Source organism: Euprymna scolopes, chromosome 14 (assembly GCF_053919585.1).
Source record: "Euprymna scolopes isolate OS-2025 chromosome 14, ASM5391958v1, whole genome shotgun sequence".
In the NCBI taxonomy this organism is placed as follows: domain Eukaryota; kingdom Metazoa; phylum Mollusca; class Cephalopoda; order Sepiida; family Sepiolidae; genus Euprymna; species Euprymna scolopes.
The window spans coordinates 50,702,338-50,725,618 of NC_136495.1; the positions used below are offsets into that span (position 1 = coordinate 50,702,338).

General features: G+C 34.1%; 2 protein-coding genes across 2 annotated transcripts; both read right to left on the reverse strand.

Annotated features, from left to right (window-relative positions):
- Positions 1–20,802: 20,802 nt before the first annotated feature.
- Positions 20,803–21,231, reverse strand: LOC145292730 (uncharacterized). Its single transcript, XM_080138767.1, has one exon. The coding sequence runs from the start codon at positions 21,229–21,231 to the stop codon at positions 20,803–20,805; it is 429 nt and encodes a 142-aa protein (XP_079994893.1).
- Positions 21,232–21,430: 199 nt separating this feature from the next.
- On the reverse strand, positions 21,431–22,024 carry LOC145292731 (ATP-dependent DNA helicase Pif1-like). The gene has a single exon (XM_080138769.1). It carries the CDS (start codon positions 22,022–22,024, stop codon positions 21,431–21,433), a length of 594 nt encoding a protein of 197 aa, XP_079994895.1.
- Between the last annotated feature and the right edge of the window lie 1,257 nt (positions 22,025–23,281).

A 23,281-nucleotide genomic window follows, 5' to 3' on the forward strand; every position in this document is an offset into this window, starting at 1 on the left:
GTGTTAATGTGTCTTGAGGCAAATAAAAGTTGAAGAAATAAAATATAAAATTAACCTTTTCCTGGCTAAACGCATAGATTGAAAAGTCGTATCCCAAGGACAGTTTGATTGGACGTATCTTAAAGATGGGTTTGTTGTCGTTTCTCAGTATCACAGTGGCCTCGGGCCAGTCGGTGTTTTCGGCGAGACGCCATTTGTTTTTCTTCCTCTCCTTCTCGGAATTGGGCAGGTGTTCCCCCACCTGTTTGTCAGGGTCGCATTCCACATCGATCAGTCATGCATTTTTATTAGGACGCAGCCTCTACCCTCATCATCATCTATCCATGCCCCACCCATACCCCTCTTCGCCCAACAACCACACCAACCATCCACCCGCCCAATTCTCATCGCGCGTAAAAGAAAAAGGGCCCCGGCTTTAATCTCCATTGCTAGGGGAATAGAGCGGGGGGGAGATATTTTTTGGCTAATGGACGCCACTGACTCCACCATTTCAAACTGCGAGAGACCTTCAATCACGTGACACTTGGCATTTTGATTTACCCCTCTTGTTTTTTTCTTTTTCTCTCTTCATTTCAAATAAGATCAATTCTTCCATCATTACAATTTTAGGAGCTTTTATAGAAGTCCACCAAAAGAAAAGAAAAAATACTGTCTCGTGTCAGCTCCCCCCTCCCCCCCCAAAAAAAAACATGAATACCCTGTCACACATACAATCCATAAAAAACGACAATGTATACAGATTTTAATTAATATATTGTTTTTAATTATGGTTACTTTCTTTTATGGTTACTTTTTTATAGGCAGCAAAATAAAAAGGAGGTGAAAATAGATAATCGCTCAAAAATCGAAAATTAAAATTATATATTGAAAACAAAATGCAATGAATTCCACCAATCGCGTGCAAATGTAATTTTCTCCCAGTATTTTGTTTATTTTATTTTTGAGCAATTGTAGAGGCTGAATAGGAGTATCAGAAGTCTCCATTAAAAAGGAGTGATAAACATTTGATTAATTAGACTCGCTATCTTTTGAAGCTTATAACAACATGAATAATGTAATTTAAACCCTAATGTATTTTTCAATAAAAGGACCAAAGACCAAAATTTAAAATAATAAAAGGTATAATCGAAAAATATACAATATTTTTTATCTGTTTTCTTTAAAAAGATTTCACGAAATTCAACGAATTTTAACTTAATCCAAATATAATAAATATAGATAAATTTTAAAAAATCACTTACCTATAAAAATGCTACTCAATGGGTGCTTCCATTCTTCATTCATAGGAACTTGTCCATATTTATATTTTATATTCTATTCAAGAATTTTTTAAGCAAGGGTCCGAAAAGACGGCGATTTCGTAAACTGTTAGCAGAGCGGTGTTTCCTCTCTTTCTTCCAGTTGTCAAATACGGATGCCTAAAACGGCCATAATTAATGTCATGTTTGACGTTCATCTTCGTCGCCAACTGTTATGTTTGCAGGTTGAACCAAATAACGTATAAGGCAATACAAATGAAGACTTAACAAACAAAGGTAGATCAATAAGAAGTGTATTAGAAAAAGTATATTTACAGTATATTTACATAATGTATGTCAGGTAAGAGAGTCTTGGCTTGAGAACATATCTGCTCTCGGCTCGGCCTTCGGTGGCTTCTGGTTAACACACACTCAGACTAACCGAGTCTTGCTATTTATGTGTAATATTATCCACATATGTAAATGAGTGGGTGCCACCACAACACCCTCCTCCCAAGCTTTGAAGTCACACAGATTTCAATATCTTTTCCTCTTGGGATATAGCATTAATGGTTCATTAAACTTTCTTTTTCTACTTGATCTTCGGGGCTCAGGTATATATTGAGGCGGTTCCAAATTAAAGGATTCGTATATGATGTCCATGGTTTCCTCCTCTTCGACTGCTGTTGTATAATCACCATCTTGAATTTGGTGTTTTATTATTTGGTTCAGGTGCCTTTTATGTATATTTTGTGGACCTTTAATCATGTATCTACAATCACCAATGCGTTTATCCACTACTCCACATTCTCAGTAAGATGTGTTATTCCTGTAGCACTTGAAATATACTCGATCTCCTGAGTTATATTTCTTTCTTATTATGTGTGTAGTGTTTCGGACAATTTCCTGTCTTGGCAATAGTTTATCAAACGCCGATTTCACCTTTCTGGCAAACATTAAATCAGCTTGTGAAATGTTTGACGATGTATTAGGGTGCGGTGTTATTCTATATATTTGCAAAAATTGTTGCAAAGCTTTTTCCGTTGGTATCCCAATGGATTATTTCAACGCTCGTTTTAACGTGTCCACGAACCTCTCCGCGAGGCCGTTCAACCTTAGATGGTACGGAGGAGTAATGATATGCATAACTTGGAACGTGTCACAAAATTCCTTAAAGTCTGTGGATGTGAATTGAGTTCCATTGTCAGTGACCAGTGTGTCTGGTACACCAAATCGTGCAAATAACTTGTGTAGGAATCCTATTGAGTTGTTCTTTGTTGGATTCCTGCAACGCATTACCTCAGGCCATTTTGTATAACTATCTACTACAATTAAGTAGTAATTTTCTCCTACTGGACCAGCGAATGCCATATGGATTCTCGACCATGGGTGGTCTGTTTTCGGCCAAGGTTTGTGTACTATAGGTGGGGATTTTGCCGCTAACTGGCATCCTTTACATCTATTTATTGTTGTAGCTATATCGATGTCCATGTTACGCCAGTATGCGTAGCTTCTCATTAGAGACTTCATCCGATTTATCCCCAGATGTCCTGTGTGGAAGTCTCTCAAAATCCTCTTCTGTAACGTTTTAGGTATTACTACTCTCTCGCTGTATAATAACACATCGTTACATATGGAAAAAATTTCCTGAACCTTTTTGTCATTTATAATTTTTTCTTTTATATCATTTATGTATTCATCTTTATCGGCTTCTCTTTTAATGTCCGACAATGTTACCGGTAGTTCTTTAATGTTGTTTGCTACCATATTTTTCACTTAGACGTTTGTTCGAATTGCTGCAATCACTGATTCTTCCAAATTATGTTTCTGTGGTATCAGTCTTGAAAGTCCATCCGCATGGCAAATCTTTTTCGATGCTAGATGTTGTAGCTGGAAATCGTAATTCAGTAGGATCGTACCCCAAGCGCAGCAATCTATTTGCGGTGTATACAGGCAATCTTTTTTTTTTTTTTTGATCTGTAGATTGTGACTAATGGTTTATGGTCGGTTTCAAGTATAAAATGTCTACCATATAGATATCGGTGGAACTTAGTCACTGCAAAGATTATACTCAACGCTTCTTTTTCAATCTGTGAATACGCCTTCTCTGCTGGAAGCAGTGTGTTCTCGAAGCGTGAGCTATCGGCTTTCTAGACCCATTAGGTATGATATGTTGAATGCATGCTCCTATGCCGTAGGAACTAGCATCACTAGCGACGACTATATTTAATTTTGTGTCATAGTGAGTTAGAAATGATTCAGATGTGAGTGCGCTCTTTATTTTGTCAAAAGCGGTTTAACATTCTTGCGTCCAAGGTGTGCCCTTTTTTAGCAGCTCATTTAAGAGAGCTCGCAAATTATGCATCCCTTCAATAAAAGATTGGTAAAAATTTGCGAGTCCTAAGAAACTCTGCAAGGTTGTTACGTTATTAGGTGCTGGAATGATTTTTATTGCCGCAGATCTTTCTGGGTCTGTACGTCGCCCATGTTTATTTATTATATGTCCAAGATACTTAATTTCGCTCATACAAAAGTCGCATCTATTTTCTTTTACTTTAACCCCGAATTCTTGTATTAGAGTGAATACTTGTTGTAAATGTTCCTTATGTTCTTCTAGGGATTTGCTCCTGATAACAATATCGTCCAGGTATGCACATGCGCACTCAATACCACTTAGCATGGTGTCCATCGTTTGTTGAAAAATGACAGGCGCTACTTTGATGCCAAAGGGCAACCGGTTGTATTTGTACAATCCCTTATGCGTGTTGATGCATAGTATTTTTGAGCAATTCTCCTCGACCGGTATTTGTAAATACGCGTCGCTCAAGTCTATCTTGGAGAAGATATTACCACCATTCAACTTTGTGAATATTTCCTCTGGGCTTGGTAGAAGGTAATGGTAACCTTGTAATATGGAGTTTAGACCTGTCGAAAAGTCTGCGCACACTCTGATTTCATCATTCTTTTTCTTTACATATACGGTGGGGACTGCCTAGTCGCTGTGTTCTATTTTTGATAGTATTCCTGTCTGTTCCAATCTGTCTAATTCTTTATTAATCTTTTCCAACCCAGCGAACGGAACGTTTCGCTTTTTTTCTAAAACTTGGGCTGGTGTTTTCTTTAAGTTCAAACGAGGCCTTAAATTTATTGCAACGACCTAATTTAGTCATGAATACTTCAGGGAATATTTTTTAAGTCCTCTTTTATATTTTCTGTTGTTGGAGTAGTACATTCTATTTTTTACAGAATGTATTGATTGGGTTATCTCACAGTCCAAATTTCTCAATCAAATCCATTCCAAACAGATTTTCGCTATTTTTCAATACGAACATTTTTAATTTCTTCGTAATCCCTTTTAATTTTATCGGAAGGATAACTTCTCCTTCAAATTTTTATCTCACCACCAGTTGCCGTCCGAGCTGATTTACTTGTTTTCATCATGGTTGGTTTACCCAACTTTTTCCATGTATTCAAGTTTATTATAGAAATATCGGATCCTGAATCCAGTTGTAATTTTATTGGCGTTTTAAATATTTCCACTTTTATGTATTTTCGCCGATTTTTGTTTAATTTTTCATTTGATTTTGTTTGCTGTACTTTCTGGTGAAATCTTTATATCTACAACAATCGCTTTTGTGTCCGACTTTCTTGCAAATGTAGTATTTTTTCTTCTTATAAGGGCAATCTGATTCCCAATGTCTTTCCGCGCATCTCTTACAGTTATATCTAGGAAGAGACTTGTTATATTCTTTACTATAATTATAATTATTATATTTAGAATATCTCGTTCCATTTGACTGCTATTATTTGTATAGTTCTTGGTTGGTGTGTATGATTTTCTAACTTTTCTTACATATGCCACATTCTTCTATCGTTTTTTAATCCTTTTTTAGTGTAATGGCCCTTTCACAATCCTCTGCTAATTTCTGAAGTGTTAAATCTTGCTCAGATTCCAGCTTAGACAACACTCGACTGCGTATTTCTGCATTTTTCGTGGAAACTACCCCTTGTGCGAAGATTAGGCATTTAAAATCTTCTACTGTTAGTTCCGCTAGCTTAAAATTATCACAGTTTTATTGACAACTGATGCGTATGTCAAATAATCTTGGTTGTCCATTTTCCTTATGAAAAAGGGATATATTCGGATTAAATAATTATTTTAGTAATTTTACAGCTTCCATGAAATCTAATTCCGTAGTTTTTTTTAGGTAGTATGTAATCTACGAATTTATTGTGTTCTGCTACACCCAACTTCCTGAGTAAGAGGCTCACTTTCTGGCTATTTGGCCAACTTTTGCAGTCCAGTTGAAAGACATCCTCGTGTCTTGTATAGTATGCTTAAAAAGTCTTTTCTTCCTCCGGCACATAATTAAATGTGTCCATACTATCAAAATAGTTGTATGGGAGAAATTAGCACTGTCTACATTTTCTCGATTATTCTTTAGTAGTTCCAGTGTTTTAGCAAAACGTCTATTTTGCCTTTCTTCATGTTCAAACTGTAATTTCTTTTGCCTTTCTTCTTGTTCAAATTGTAATCTCTTCTGCCTTTCTTTTTGTTCCAGTTGCTATTTCAATAATTTCTCATCTCTTCGTTCAGCTCGCTCGACTTGTGCCTGTTGTTGCGTCTGCAAAAATTGTATTAACATTCTAGATAAATCTTCCATTTTTTAGTGAATTCTAAAATATAAAATGGCTTGTGTTACAACAAAAAAATTTCAGAGTTCCTCTTTTCAATAAATAATATCGCTGCTCGAATAATATTTTCTCACTTCGCTAGCGAGTCAAGCTCATCCAACCTCAAAATAAAAAAAAAACTGAGGCTTTTACTGAAACCACCAAATACGATTGACTTTTCCGTTTTAGGCACTTCCTAATAAGTAACAGCAGAACTTAAGTACAACTCTTTCCACAAAAAAAATTTTTTCAACTCGAGTCACCATTGAAAAAATAAAATGTATGGACTACATTTAATTCTTTCTTATGTTTTTGTTTTTTTCTTATGTGACGTTTTACTGTCTTATATCCGTTATTCAGTGACAGCTTCAGTTTAACAAAAAAATCTTTCCTTTGTTTTAGTTTAACTGTGGTATTTTTTAATACCGAAGCGAAAAAAAAAATTTGGTTTACTAAAAAGTCTTTAGTTGATGTTTTACTAACGGAGAACAGCAATTAGGAAATCCACTGGTGAACTTTTTTCCGTATGTTACTTTCTTGTACGTTTGCTCTTCGTAATTTAGTAATACGAATCTGTTTGTCATTTTACAATAAAACAAAAATTCACTTTTACAGTTTGTTGTTTTTTTTTTCTCTCAAGATGGATTCCAAAAGAAACGGCGTAAATTGTCACTTTTGCCACGTTCGATTTTTTTTTTTCTTTTTTTTTTTTTTGAGACTGCAATTAGCGGTTTTGGTTTGTCTTCCCCCCCCCCTCCGGCTAGTATTTTAGTAAATAAAATACTATTAATCGAGGTTACTTTTTTTTTAACCGGAATGCAGTTTTTGTTCTTGGAACTTGGGAAACAACGTTTTCTTTCTTTTAGTGTTGTACTTCCGCGAGGAAAATATTTTACTGCTTTCCAATGTTCGCTGAATTACTATTTTTTCCGCTTGAGTCGAACTTCTCTTTAGCGTGAAATCCGTTTTTATGACTATTTCGTTCGTCAAAACTTGTATTCCTTAGAAAGGTCAACCGTTGCGTTCTACTCTTTTTTTAGTGCGTTCTTTCCATTTCTTCGTCAAACGGTTATATCTGACGTTAATCCTCGTCGCCAACTGAACTGTTATGTTTGACGTTCATCTTCGTCGCCAACTGTTATGTTTGCAGGTTGAACCAAATAACGTATAAGGCAATACAAATGAAGACTCAACAAACAAAGGTAGATCAATAAGAAGTGTATTAGAAAAAGTATATTTACAGCATATTTACATAATGTATGTCAGGTAAGAGAGTCTTGGCTGGACAACATATCTGCTCTCGGCTCGGCCTTCGGTGGCTTCTGGTTAACACACCCTCAGACTAATCGTGTCTTGCTATTTATGTGTAATATTATCCACATATGTAAAAGAGTGGGTGCCACCACAACAATTAATTATTTCAAAAACGTAAAAACAACACATACGCGTGAGCCGCTGTGACTTGTGTGTGAAATATGGGTCACCGTACTTAAAAAATGATCACAATTCACTCATCAGTTTTTGCTGTTTAAAGACAAACCACCCGACCAATTTTCCATTTTGTTTTTTATTCTCTTAAAGAAATACATGAGTTTTTGATTTAATATATTTTATGTCTTCTTTATGCAGTGATTTCTTTTTATCTAAAAAAAACAAAAAAACATTGAATGAAATAGAAAAAAATTGGTGTCGGTGTCCGATATTTACTGGGCAATATAACCAAAATATGAGGTTTCACTTACAAAAAAAATCAACGTGATTTAAAAGAAAAAAAGGGTTTTAAACATTTGACTTCGCAGGTAAATTTGCACAAAACTATTCTTTTTATTATTTTATTATTTTTGTGGGAAATTAGATTATTTTATTTATTGATCTTCTATCTTTAATTTGTGATATATAAATCTGAGGTGAGAAAATTAATTATTTTCATTTTAATAGACATTTCATACGGCGGTGAATTTAAAAAAACGTTTGTCTAGAATAGTATATTGGGTTTATTGGAAAGCGCATAAAATTTCACATTAAACCTGCAAATATCGTAAAAATTGAACCAATAGAAAAATTTTGATAGATTTTTAAATTGAAAAAATTGAAAAAAATTTAACTCGTAAAATTCTGTTCATTTCATTACGCAGAAAAAATGGCTGCATGAGCGCGCACAGGCACTTTGTAAACACTATTTTCTAAAAACCAAAAAATAATATTTCTATTATTTTTCAAAAGTCTTTAATAGTTTATTTTGGAAGCATATTCCATAAAGAAATTAAACAAACCACTTTAAAAAGAGAAATTACGAGTTTTGTATATTTTATTCGCAGTTTTGTGTTAAGGGTGTCAAACATTCCCAAGAATTCTGGCACACCTAGAGGCCAGACTATGTCTCTAATGTAATGAGACCATTATTTTGTTTTTCGTTTTAACTTGACAGACGATATATATATATATATATATATATATATATTATAATTATTCTTTAATACCCGCAGACACTAGTGTTTCATGCTTATGCAATTATCAGTGTAGGATGACAATTCTTGCTGGTCGGAAGATTCGGACTTAGTCACCTTGGAATCATTTCCTAAGCCTTTACCTTCGGGCCACCAAACAACTGCCATAATAATGAAAGGAATTAATAACTAATAAACTCTAAATTCGGACGGAGACATTAGATAATCCAAAGTAGTTGAACAATGGAAGTCGTAAACGTTGCATAAACGCTCGTTGACTGTCTTTTAATATATACTTCTCAGACAATACCCATCCTTATGTATTCTTAAAGGGGGCAGATACACACATATATAATATTCAATTTGTATTGACAAAGGCTGTTAAAATGTGCGGTATTTTAGGACAATGTTATTTTCACGATAGCCGAAATATTATTTGGCTTCAAATTTTCTATATTTCAGAATCATCACTCGCAACCAATACAATTTCACAATAAATGGAGGCACACATAGATATTGTGACTATAAATTCTGGATACAGCAATTTAGAAATGGAGCCTTTCCAAAAAGCTGCTTTATCTTGTGTTTACTACAAATTTTGCAAGAAGTTAAAAGATTGACATCGGAAGGTATCACCATTTTTAAAACGTAAGCGACATTTTAGACACATTAATAGCACTGGAACACTTGAATTTATTCTGTCAGTACAGTACACCGTTGGTGGTAATCTTAAAAGACGCATACGGTCGATTGCAAAAGAACACTGTGTGTAGAAAGGAGCAAGTCATAACGTCGTCCACAAAAAGATCTCTAGGGCCTACATCACTTCCGATTACCTCTACCAACGACTTCCGTTAGTAACCGATTGGCCATCTACTAGAGGCCACAGCCAATCACTACAGTTTCATCTTCACTCAGAAAACTTATAGCGAAAGTGGACAATATACAAATATTTATAAAATCTTGATAGCCAATGAGTATGTACGGACGTTCCACAAGAATTTAGATTGCGGTGAAGAACTAAATAGAAAAAACATGAAGAAAAGAATAATGATTAAAATTGAGTCGTGCATAAAAAATAGTAATTAATAAAAACTAAGTATAAAATAACAAAATTTGGATTATTCTGATTAATGTTTTCATCTCGGGTGTTATTTTCACAAGGTTTTGGCCGATGTAACCTCTGAATTTCTTCGGGTGTATCTTGTCGAACTTGGAAACCATTTTGCCGATTTAACCCAGGGGGGGTAGCTTGCTCTTGTTCTGTCCTAAGTGTTTCGCAATTGTATTCTGCATACTTCTCGCACTGATAATTGAACCTTCAACATCCAAGAGTGTCACTTACAACTGAATTTTAACAAGTATTTTATCCGTTACGTTACGTGTCTCTGCGGGCAAATTAAGTACGAATTTAGGTAACCTTAACCCTATTCTTGTTTTTCGATGAATAATCTTACTTCTCATCATTTGTTTTAATTGAGACTATATTATTTATACACCTGAAGAAAGTCGGAATTAACATCAGCCTAAACGTTGAGAAAATAAATCTCAAGAAAAGAAAAGTCGGCCAAATAATTCTGATTTTCTAATCCTCTTCTGAAAAATTCAGAAACAAAAATAACAAGAGTAAACTTATAAAGATTAATTAAAGATTATGAAAATTAATGAAAATAAAACGTTAAACAGAGTTAGAATACATGTAAAGTAAGAAAATAAATGTAAAGTCACGTAAAATAATGGAAGAACACAATATGTAATGAAAGTCAAGGAATAAGTGTAGAGAAATGAGTAAGAAACTCGAAGATATCCGAGTAGTAATGCATTCTGCTAAATCTCACCGAAAACACTTTTAGTTCATTCATTTAGTTTAGTCGCAATTCCACTAGTAATCTAAACGAACGCAATCTATATGCTCTTAAAAGGCGAGTAGAAAATAGACCTTGGGTTTTCTTTCGACAGCCTCGAAATTCTCACTTACATCGTTTTGTCGCTTGGTCCTTACATTCCATGGGTGATGTTTCTGACAAAGTGGAAATTAGTATTTTTTGTTTGTTTGTTTGTTCGGGTTTTTTTGTTTGTTTGTTTTTTAGCTTCTTACATCAACTTGCTTTATGACTTGGCTGGAGTTGTTTCCATACAAATAGCAAGAAATATGGATATTAGGCGTATGGGAAAAAAAAATGGAAAATTCCACGTAAGGGTAGTTTATGTAAGAAAATGAAATTTTCTATTCAATTAGTTCTACGTGTGTATGAAGTTGCGTAATAGCAGGAAAATCGACATGGCAATGTAGCGAGTCAAAGAGAAAGGACGTCTGTTTTCGAGGCTCCCACTACTCCTGCAAGGTTTAGAATGGAGATATACATTTCATCTAGATGCACTTGCTATAAATTACAGTAAAAAGTGAACCAAAGTCCAGAGAAAATAACAGCATCATTTGTTTTGTTTTTTTACGTTCATTATGCTAATCACAAAAAGAAAGAAGAAAATATATATTTATGACTGTTACATCATTACTGCTGAGAGAAGTCATTATTCGTTGGTCCAACTACTTACAACGTGTCAACTATAGAGACTCGGCTGGTTTATGCCAAGGAGAAGATTACAGGTCATCTGGTGGATATCAGACACCTCTTAATGCTCCATTAAGATATTCCAAGAGGGTCCAACCAGATTACTGAGTATATATGATAAGATAGTTCCGGACAACGCCGAGTTGAATCAGCTAGTTTATTATAAATCTGAAAAGCAACAGTAAATCATCACAGTATATGCCAGAATTTATCGACCAATAATTGCCTTGTCTACCTGACAAATTCGTGTTGGTGATTACAGCCGAACGAAATTACTCAGCAATCCAGGTCGAGTCGGGCGCATGCGGTTTATGCCGAGCAAGACAGGGGGGATGACACCTCCAGTCACGAAGGCTGACAGCTGAAACTGGCGTGTCTTGCTGAGAACAGGCAGTTTTACTAATCAAAATGATTGATTCCCGACCAAAGACAATTTAGAAAACTAAGCAGGCAGCTTCCTTTAATCGGCCACTTTTCGCTCGCTATGATGAGATTCGCCAGCTTTTCATGCAAGAAACGAGGGATGAAATCGGAAACTAGCGCAGTGTGAACACTCATAATTCAACCAAGATATAAAAAAAAAACGAATTAATATAACCAGAAACCAACCCACATTAGTTGGGTAGGAAGTTTACAAAATCAACTGAAGTATTTCAAGCGGTTGGTTGGATGACACAAAACTATTTATTTTATATCAAAGTGTTAGAAAGTGACAGCGGTCTAATAAATTTGATATCAGAGTCCTTTAAGAAGTCGGGGATGACAGCCACAAAATCATTAGTAATCAAAAATTACTATTGGACAAATAGCCAACGCTACTGTGTGAACAATATAAAAATATTGATAAAAAGATGCATATTTTTGCTAAAATTGACTTCAGATTCAAATAAAATAAAAACATATATTTACCAAATGTTACATTACTCGGGGCTGTTACCGAGTTTACAATGTTATCATTTAATCGTTAATACTTCAAACAATTCAAAGTCCTATCATGTCTTTTCATCGGGATCGTCATTGTGTGCGTATATGTTTTCCCTTCGATGACTAGGGTCATTTCATTGGTTGCAGTCAAAAACAATCTGATATTATTTTTACATTAATCATTCAATAAATTCAACGAAGATAAATCATGTATTCACCACGATTGTCTAGTAGGCTGCAAAGTCAAAATCAGTGGATGTAAGAAAGAGACTTAAATTTATCGATTAATTATTTAGAATTCCGTTATATCATCTTCAATACTTATTTATGGCTGAGCCGCGAATACAACGCGTTTCCGAAGGAAAGATGAAAACATTTACCTTGTTGCTGTTTGTCGGTGACAACTATTAAAGACAGGTTTAACATTCATGAAAAACATATATTTTAATCGATTTCTTAATTATTTTCATGATTTAGACATGATCTCTTTTAAAAATAGAACTTATAATAAGGATTTTTAGAAAGCATTTATAAAACCAATTTCAGTGCTCAAGATTTTTTTTTTCAATAAATGGAAAATGAAAAATAAATCAACCACTTCAGTCGACACGCGGCCATTCTCATATATTTCTTTTTCCACATTGTCGATCGGTAACGACAAATACCGAAAACAGACGATCACGAGTTCTCTTGATGTAAACTAGAGACTTTATTAATGTCTATTCAAAGTGTAGATACTTATTTTAGATCTAATTAAGATCAAAACTTCTACATTTTAAATATTAAGAGATTTGAAAACATAGAAAACATTTATATAGCCTATTTCGGTGACAATTTTTATTTTTTTCAATAATGGAAAAATGAAAAATAAATTAAATATTTTAGTCTATACCAACCATCCTCTTTTTCCTTTGCTTGAAAGCAAAATGTAATTTGATGTTTGTTTTGCGTATATATTTGTGTTGCATAGCGAGTTTACACTGTGCAGTCATTTACTTGCAAAATGGCATTTAATCATCAATACAACAATCTGTTTTCTCGCTGGCGTCCTCATTGCTGCGTATGTTTTGTTATCCTGCCGACTGTTGCCAATTTCGGTCGCCGGCATATAAAAATTAATAATTCAGTTAATTATTTCAACAACAAGATCTTAGAATATGAATGATTTATTCAACATGATCGTTATGTTAGTTAGAAGTTAAAAATGAGGAAAGAGAAAGAGATAGACTAATTTTAAATCTATCGATTAATTATTTATCGTTCTATTTGACAATATTAAGCGCGTGTTATTAAATAAGCCACTCTATCCAAACTGACTGTAATAACACTTACCTTCTTTTTCTTTCTCTTTCTCTCTCACCCCCTCTTTCTGTCTATTTATCTATCGTGTATCTAATGTCATATCCGACAAACTATTTCTGACTGCTTTGTTCACGATTTGTAACTCGTAAAATAAACGTCAAATATTTTTAATCTTCGTGATCTTTTGCCCAAATGCGTCATGTTTTCGACATCACGTCGAGTCTGTCTAAGCAACTGTATTTTAGCAGGTGTCGAGAGGTTGTGTAGTAAGGATATTGAACAGCCTCCAGAAAAACAAAATTAGACGCAGCCGGGTGGAGAGAAATGTGATCCAAAAAAATAACACGAAAAAAGTACGTGAAACCCAGTTTAAGTAAGCTTGAAAATAATTTAGTTTTTGTTTTTAAAAAAAAAAGCCTCGAAATAAGAAAAATGTTATGGCAAATAAAAAGCTGTTTAAATGTTAAACTTTCAAAAAATAAAAACCCTGTTTAAAAAAATGACTACCGTTACGGGGGCTCGAACGTGAAAACTAAAAGCTTACGACCCGACCGCGCTAACCACTGCCCTACGACGCTGTATACGAAATGACGTTTTTTTTTTATTCAAAACAATTCAAGAAAAAAATGTTTGACGTGCTTGCTACTTGTCGAAGTCGTTTAAAAAGGAACCAGTTTAAGCGAATTGTTTTAAAATATAATTCTATAAAATATACTCCATATATCTGTTCGTCTTATGTGAAATAAAGTAATTCTGTGGCCGTAAACTACTTCGGCCATTTCCCGGACTGATTCCATATACTACCCTCTAAAAATATATTTGTTAAAAGTCATTTTTAGGCTGTAAGCTGCTTCAACCATTTCCGGCGCTGACTTCATGTACCCTGCTCTTTAAACTATATACGAAATAAAGTAATTAATAACAAAACAGACACTACTTCCCCACCGTCGCCTAAATAAAGAAAGTTTGGTCAATTTTCGTGATTTTTCGATTATGACAAATATCATCAAAAACTATTGGATACTTGAACAGGATTTTTAGAATATGAACAACAAGGACGATAAACAGATTTTTAGTACGTCAAGTGTAAAATTATTTTGTTTTCTTTCATACAGCTACTATACTATACAAGTAATTAATTTCTTGGGTAAGATACTGTGCAAATATCTTAATTCTAATTTAAAAATGAAACTACTCGATTATTTTACGTAATTTTCTTTTATTCTAATTTTTCCGTATATCAAAGAGTTTGTTTGCTTTTTTTCATCTGGGTGCTATAGTTAAGAAGTATCTTATTTCTTATATAAATATAATACTACTCAGTTATATTATGTTATTGCTAGTTTAAATAACTTATATGCACGTCAAAGGTGGTATGTTCTTTGTGTTTTTATATGAGTACTATACTGCACACGTACTTTATTTCTTGGATAGAATACTGCACATGTAGCTTATTTCTAATTAAAAATGAAACTACTCGATGATTTTACATAACTTTCTGTTGTGCTAACTTTTCCGTATGTCACAAGTAAGAGCTTTTTTTACATCAGAGTGCTATAGTGAACAAGCACCTTATTTCTTATATAAATGTCATACAACTCGAATATATTACATGATTTTCGGTTTTGATTACTTTTATGTACGTTGCATTAAGATTTCGTTTGTTTTTCATATGGGTACTATAATGTATAAGTACTTTATTTCTTTGGCAGGATACTGTACAAATATCTTATTTCTAATTTAAAAATGAAAGAAGTCGATACTTTTCATATAATTTTCTGTTGCGCTAAATATTCTGTGCGTCAGGGATAAGAATTTTTTTTTCATTTGGGTGCTATAGTGAAGAAGCACCTTTTTCTCATTTAAATCATACTACTCGAATATATAACGTTGTTTTCGGTTTTAATAACTTTTATGTACGTCACAGGTAAGATTTTCTTTGTTTTTTCATATGAGCACAAGTATCTTATTTCTTGGATAGAATTTCTTGTATACATTAATACATTAAGAAGTAAGTGATCGTTGTATATTAATTTTGGAATATGATATCTATACAAACATAGAAACCTATACAATACTTAAAATTCATAATGATCGCTTATTTAGTTTAGGAGTGGATCGAATATATACAAATATATAAAATATATACACATACTAAAAAGTCATAATGGTCGGTTAATTATTTTAAGGGTGAATTTAGTATATACAAATATATAAACATAGACATACTTAAATTCCATAATGATCGGTTAAATTAACCGATTTAAGTTAAGGAGTGAATCCAATACATACAAATTCATCTTTAGGGAGGAGATAATGCCTGGTAGGTGAAAAATATGCAGTCACTGTAACTTATTTATTTACCTGATTTTTTGAATCAGCAGTTTTCCCATGTGATTTTTAGAATATGACATTATCAGTGTCAAACATCATAAAGATTTTTATGCATCTTTTTCATGGGAGAAGATAATGTTTGGGAGGAAACTACGCTATTTAATACGGTTACTTGGTCTTTTGGCTAAGATCAAAGTGTAGTATCTGTCTCAGTTTTCCAGTGACTGCATGCCCTCTCCCCCTTAAGAAGAGTTTTTGCAATTACTGCCATGACGACATAACAGAAGAAAATAAGAACTCAGCGTTACTTTATCTATTTACGTGATATTTGGGCTGTGACAAATAAGCCTCAGCGTTATCTGATCCATTTACCATATTATAGTAATCAGCAGTTTTTCCATGTGATTTTTGGAATAGGACATGTAGTGTCAGCATCGTACATTACAAAGATTTTTATGCATTTTTTTAATAGGAGAAGATAATGTTTGGGAGGAAGGTATGCTATATGATGACTCGGCAGTTTTCAACTAATACTAAAATCCATTGTTTGCTTTTTAAAACATAGCAACTCTATTTTGTTCTTCTTATATATTTGGAATACGACATTTTCGTTACGTACATCAAAAACATTCTTCTGTATTTTTTTTTTAATAAAAGTGTTTATGTTAAATTATTACATAACTAGCAGAAATACCCGTCGTTGACTGGGTTCAAAAACAGCCTACAGAAAATGGGCTGTGGTTGATGAAAGTATGATAGGTTATGAAAAGGAGGGGGTTGTAAAAAGATAGGTTTTGATACTCAAAAATTGTACCCTAAGCAAAATATGATGAAAGTAAAGATAATTTCTGTGAAAATATATTTTTATATCAACTTTGTTTCCATTCGTAGCCAAGAGTGACCAACAAAATGATGTTTCCTTACAAAGAGAAAATTATAGTAATATAATATAATATATAATAATATAAATATACAAGAAATAAATGTTACCATAGTCAAGAAAAGTTACTTTTATGGTAGAAATGTGCATTGGTTTGTATTTTTAAGTAGTTTGTAAAAAAAAACTTTTTTTAATTCACGAACCGGTTTAAAAAAAATCAAAATGGCAGCGACTTTGAAATGGAGAGACCCGTTTTCAATTTGAACGAGGGGCACCTGAGCATTCTGTGTTAACAATTTAAGAGAGTTCCGTCAACGTAAAGAATATTTATAAACATATTTTAATGTTTTCCGTTATTTTGTGCTTGAGGAATATTCGATTATGGCATGTGTAGTCTATATAAAAATTCATTTAAGTAGTTATCGCCTCAAATTTCGTTTTAATTTCGGTTCGCTGAAATTATTTCAAGTAAAGAGCATTAAAAACTATTTCAAAACAAAAACAAACATGAACTGAACTTTTATTGACTATGGTAACATTTATTTCTTGAATATTTATTTTTTCGGGTAGCCGTATGTTGGCTTTTCTGCTAAACACTCTTACTACATAATATCGACGAAATATCGAAAAACAAAGAAACAAAAACAGTTTTGGAAAATAATGAAGCTTTACTACCTTTAGTAAAATAATCCGAAACAGCAAAATGGGATATTAAAAAAGTAAACACGTGATCACTTTAGTTTGTTAAAGCAAAGAATCGATATAAATATGAATAAGAAGAAAATGGCGCCCTTTTCAAGCAGAACAGCTTCGTTTCAGCTTTACAGGATTGGACGGTGTAGTATTGCGCCGTCGGATTCAGGGTTGTACTATTGTAATGTAAAGAACACGCAGAAAGGGTTGTAATCAACTGAATTCCTTCTAGTACACTGACAAAAAAGCTTAAACGGATATGTAAATAAAAATAAAAAGTTATGTAAATGTTTTTAAAAAGACACGTAATCACGTGAGCAGGATTTTTTCCTTCTTTTGACACGATAACAAGTAACGTTCTTATTTTTTATTATGTATATATTTATCTATTTATCTATTTTCGAAAGAGTGCCACATGCAAGTGGGGAAGGAAAAAAAAAGAGTTATGCAAAATTTGTATCGAGAATTGTCTAAAGTTCCGATTTTTTTTTTTTTTTTTTTTTTGGCTTTCACTTTAATAATAACGTGAATTTATGAGGTGAATTCATTCGATACCATATGATTCAACTCAAAAAAATAAATAAAAGCCAACGTGAATTAAGATTGAATTAAGGTGTTATTGTGGGCCCTTACCCCTTTTATAAAAACCTTGTTAAACTCTGTGACATATTTACATTCTATGGAGGTCAGGCGCGAACGAGCACCCAATAATTTTATTAAATCATATTTCTTCAAATTGAAACATAATTACCAAAGTATACTTACGCAAATAGATATGAAAAGTCTTTGTTTTTGAACCCAGTCAACAGCGTAGTGAACTGCTTCATCTTCAGGGTTGTACTATTGTAATGTAAAGAACACGCAGAAAGGGTTGTAATCAACTGAATTCCTTCTAGTACACTGACAAAAAAGCTTAAACGGATATGTAAATAAAAATAAAAAGTTATGTAAATGTTTTTAAAAAGACACGTAATCACGTGAGCAGGATTTTTTCCTTCTTTTGACACGATAACAAGTAACGTTCTTATTTTTTATTATGTATATATTTATCTATTTATCTATTTTCGAAAGAGTGCCACATGCAAGTGGGGAAGGAAAAAAAAAGAGTTATGCAAAATTTGTATCGAGAATTGTCTAAAGTTCCGATTTTTTTTTTTTTTTTTTTTTTTTGGCTTTCACTTTAATAATAACGTGAATTTATGAGGTGAATTCATTCGATACCATATGATTCAACTCAAAAAAATAAATAAAAGCCAACGTGAATTAAGATTGAATTAAGGTGTTATTGTGGGCCCTTACCCCTTTTATAAAAACCTTGTTAAACTCTGTGACATATTTACATTCTATGGAGGTCAGGCGCGAACGAGCACCCAATAATTTTATTAAATCATATTTCTTCAAATTGAAACATAATTACCAAAGTATACTTACGCAAATAGATATGAAAAGTCTTTGTTAAAGTTTGTGCCATATTCCCATGGAGTACACGCGCGAACGCAGACCCCATAATTTTATTATACCATCCCTATTTAAGTTGAAACATACTTATCAAAGTATTCTTATGTACATCTATATCAAAAAAACTTATAAACGTTTTTTTTTTCATTTTTTATTTCCATACTTTGGGGCCAGGCAAGAATGAACCACCGTTCTGCCAGAACAAACATACCCATTCCTGATCCTCCATACATCTTCTATCATTATATGTAATCAGTTTTTTAAAATAGTCAACCATATAGGAGCCTATTCGTGACCAGACACGCACACACATACACAAATGCTCAGCTTTATATTATATATATATATATATATATATATATATATATATATATATATATATATATATATATATACATACATGCATATGCATATACATATACATACATGTACACAGCATATATAAAAGTATATAAATAAATACACGGGTACATATACACAGACGCTTGTATACATATTCTCGGCATAACTTCTCCATAGATGCGTACATATATCGATATAGCTCCAAGATGTATATAAAACCCCCTCCTATTAGTTCAGCCCATATATTCCTAACCAGACTTGGCCCGCGATCATTTTTTTAATTAAAAAAAAATTAATCAGTTATAAAAAACCGAAGGGTTTTTTCAAAACCTACCCATTTTGAGAGCAACTTCATATGTTTAATCGCATAGATACCTGTCACGTATTTGTATGAACTCACTCGCACTCAAACGTCATCTTCTCACAAACTAAAGAGTTGTGTCTTTTTAAGTATAAGCGACGAAGGATTAAGAAAATCCATAATCTTATCCGCTAGGGGATACTAAGGAAGACGCCAAATGCTTCATGCATCCACATACGTGGACCTACGTGAACTCACGTGCAGAGTTATAGAAATATAGCCGTTATGGTAGCTTCCTTTAGTCTTGACAGACTATAGATACCCACTGTAAGAGTTTTAGCGTTGGAATTGTTGTGGAAAGAGTTGCGCAATCTTCAACCACACCTCTCCTGAGTCGGCGTTGTAAAATACCAGTGTAGGCTCAGGACGACTGAAAACAATACTAAGATAAGCGGTGAGCACATACAGCGCCCAGAATTCCAAATGGTCACCTATTTACTACTAGCCAGACTTAACGTTGCTTAACTTCGGTGATCTGATGAGAACCGGTATGTTAATATGATTATGTCGTACACACACACACACATTCAGCTTTATATATATATATATATATATATATGTGTGTGTGTGTGTGTGTGTGTGTGTGTGTGTGTGTGTGTGTGTGTGTGTGTGTGTGTGTGGTCACGAATAGGCTCCTATATGGTTGACTATTTTAAAAAACTGATTACATATAATGATAAAAGATGTATCGAGACACAGGCAGGAATGGGTATGTTTGATCTGGCATAATGATGATCCATTAAAATTGTGGGGTCTGCGTACATGCCTGGTCCACAAAGTATGAAAATAAAAAATTTAAAAATTAAAAAAAACGTTTACAAGTTTTTTTTATATAGATGTACATAAGAATACTTTGATAAGTATGTTTTAACTTAAATAGGGATGGTATAATAAAATTGTGGGGTCTGCGTTCGCGTCTGGCCTCCATAGAATGGAAATAGGCACAAACTTTAATAAAGACTTTTCATATCTATCTGCGTAAGTATACTTTGATAATTATGTTTCAGTTTGAAGAAATATGGTATAATAAAATTATGGGGTGTTCGTTCGCACCTGACCTCCATAGAATGGAAATATGTCACAAAGTTTAACAAGGTTTTTTAATATAGATCCACAGAATATTGTGATAAGTGTTTCAGTGTGAACAGGTATGGTATAATAAATTATGGGGTTTATCCATTTTATTTTTACTTTCATCATATTTTGCTTTGGTTTTGATACCCCCAAATTCGAAGCTATCTCTTTACAACCCTTCCTTTTCATAACCTATCATACTTTCATAAATCAGAGTCCATTTTTTGTATGCTGTTTTTGAACCCAGTCAACGACAGGTACTTCTGCTAGTATATATATATATATATATATATATATATATATATATATATATATATATATATATATATATATATATACTATCAAAAATACCCGCGCTTTGCTAGTATTCTATAAATTTTTATTGAAGAGTCTCGTGATAGACTACATTTCTGCTCCTTTTATTTGGGGCCAAAATATAAAGTTTTTCTGAAGTTCCTGTCCGGCTGGTGGAGACATAGAACGTGTCGTGATTGAAGCATTCTCATCTCAGGTCTACACCAATGGTTTTAAATGTTTGACCTTGACTTTTATTGATGCTCATTGCGAAACAGACTTTCACAGGGAACTGGAGCCTCCTAAATTTAAAAGGAAGTTCCGAGTCAGATGGAACTAAGGGGATCCTTGGCAGCAAGATTGTTTCACCTTTGTCGGGATCACAAGAAATGGTAGCCTCAATCACATTGTTGTGCAATCTGGTGACAACACATCTAGTTCCGTTACTGGTTTTTGGCGGTTTCAAAGATCGAAGAATCATGATCGGGGATCCAATTTTAACATTTAAAGTATGAAGCGGAATTCCACCCAGTTCTAAGGAGTTTAAAAACTCAACAGCGTAGTGAACTGCTTCATCTTCATTGGTAGCCGAATCCACTGACTTGTATTCCTTCGATTCTCCTGGAAATTCATCCATTAACCACTTATTCAAGCTGTTTACATTGATATTTAATGGGGAAACTATAGCCCTCTCAGCAAGCCAGTCAGGAGATTTTCCGTTGTTTTGCAAGTCCGGGTACACTCTGTCTTTCAATTCCTTCAGATCACTCACACATTTGCCAAGCTGGGGTGGGATCTTTATTGTATCAGGTAGGGGAGTAATTGAAAACTGACCATTACCTATCTGGAGAAGCAATTGTGTCTGCTGCGGCTGAGTTTCCAGAGATATGGGCTCTCATATTTGTAGCCAGTTTCTTCACTATAATGTGTCTCCAGAGATAAGACTTCTTCAAACTTGAATTGACAATGTTTGCCCTTGTGCCATTCTTTAAAACTGGCAGTATTTGACGAAAATCCCCGCAAAATAAGGTTGGAATACCACCCATGGGCTTCTTGGTTCCCCTTATGTCTTGCAATGTTTTATCAATTGCTTCATAAGCACTCTTGTGGGTCATCGGGGCTTCGTCCACAATGATCGCAGATGCGCCTCGAATCACCTTTGCCAAGACGGAAGTGCCAGTAATTTTACAAACTGGCTGGTCCATTCGATGCGTATCCAATGGTACTTTAAAAGTGCTATGAAGAGTGCGACCACCTTGAAGTAGAGTGGCAGCAATGCCACTAGATGCTGTTGCAAGAACGATCTTTCCCTTGGATCTAATTTTTGAAAGGATCAAATTGACCAGAAATGTCTTTCTTGTGCCCCCTGGAGCATCAAGGAACATCATACTCTGACAGCTGCTGTTTTCATTCCCGTGACCTTCCAACATTCACATGAAACTATTGTAGACTTCTCTTTGATCTTCTGTCAATTGTCCTTGCAAATGTTCTGCTTGTCGGGAAAGTTCTTCTGTATTGTTATAAACTTGCCTTTGGTATTCTAGAGCAAGTATTGAATCTCCTCTTTGTCTCGGCGCAGGTAATCCGTAGCTTGCCAGTGGTTGACTGCCCATAAGAAGAACTTTTTCCTCGATTAGACAAAGGGTTTTATTGTAGATTTCATCATTGAAATCTACTTCAGGGTTGTTTACTTCTCACCTGTGTCTGTGGAGAATGTCTTCCGAGATTGCATTACGAAAATTCATCGAAAGTTCAATGGGATTGCTTTGCACATACGCCGTTAAAATTATTGCAAAGACGCTTCGCAAATTTGATGGGACTGGGTGACACTTGCCTCTTCCAGTGCTTCGTGCAAGTGTTGGTCGTTTTCAAGAAGGCCTCGGGTAAGGCACGCTGCCCTGTAAGTTTCAAAAACTTCTCCATTATAATCCCGCAAATTATATATATATATATATATATATATATATATATATATATATATGAGAGAGAGATGTAGAGATGGAGGAATAAAGACATAGGGAGAGAGCGAGAAAGATATATATATATATATATATATATAGAGAGAGAGAGAGAGAGAGAGAGAGAGAGAGAGAAATAAACGCAACCGAGCACAAAAGTCCATAAGAGGGAAATAGGTGAGTTTTTATTGTTGATAAAAGCAAATGATTCTCTTGTATTATTTGATCTCAATTAACTCGGCGATTTTCGTTTGTAATTTGCTTGCGGTGAGTACCCGGCGTCACCCGGGTGGGGGGGGGGCTGTTAAAATAAAAGGATATTGAACAACATTGCGGGAATCGAACGCAACACCATAGGATTATTAAGCAAGTGACTGCACCACCAGACCAATAATGCTTAAGACATCAGCGAATGTAAAATGAATCCTTTTATAAAATATAAAGGGAAACTATATATAGATTATGAGCTTGGCGTCATGACCTTGATGACCTTTGACCTTGACCTTGAAAATTCTTGTGTGCTATCTTTAGGCTAGTGGACATTATCATGCAAGGTTTTGTTAAGATCAGCCCAGTGGTTTTGCATGTAGACAGGCTATGATGACTTTGAAGACTTTTGACCTTGACGTTGAAAATTGATGTGCGTCATCTTTAGACCCGTGGGCATCATCGTGTTAAGTTTGGTTATGATCAACTCAGTGGTTTGGCTTGTAGTCCAGTATACATACA

Excerpts from the sequence above, each read along its gene's own strand:
- LOC145292730 (XM_080138767.1), bottom strand. The coding sequence starts at position 21,231 with ATGGATGAATTTCCAGGAGAATCGAAGGAATACAAGTCAGTGGATTCG.
- LOC145292731 (XM_080138769.1), bottom strand. The coding sequence starts at position 22,024 with ATGTTGGAAGGTCACGGGAATGAAAACAGCAGCTGTCAGAGTATGATG.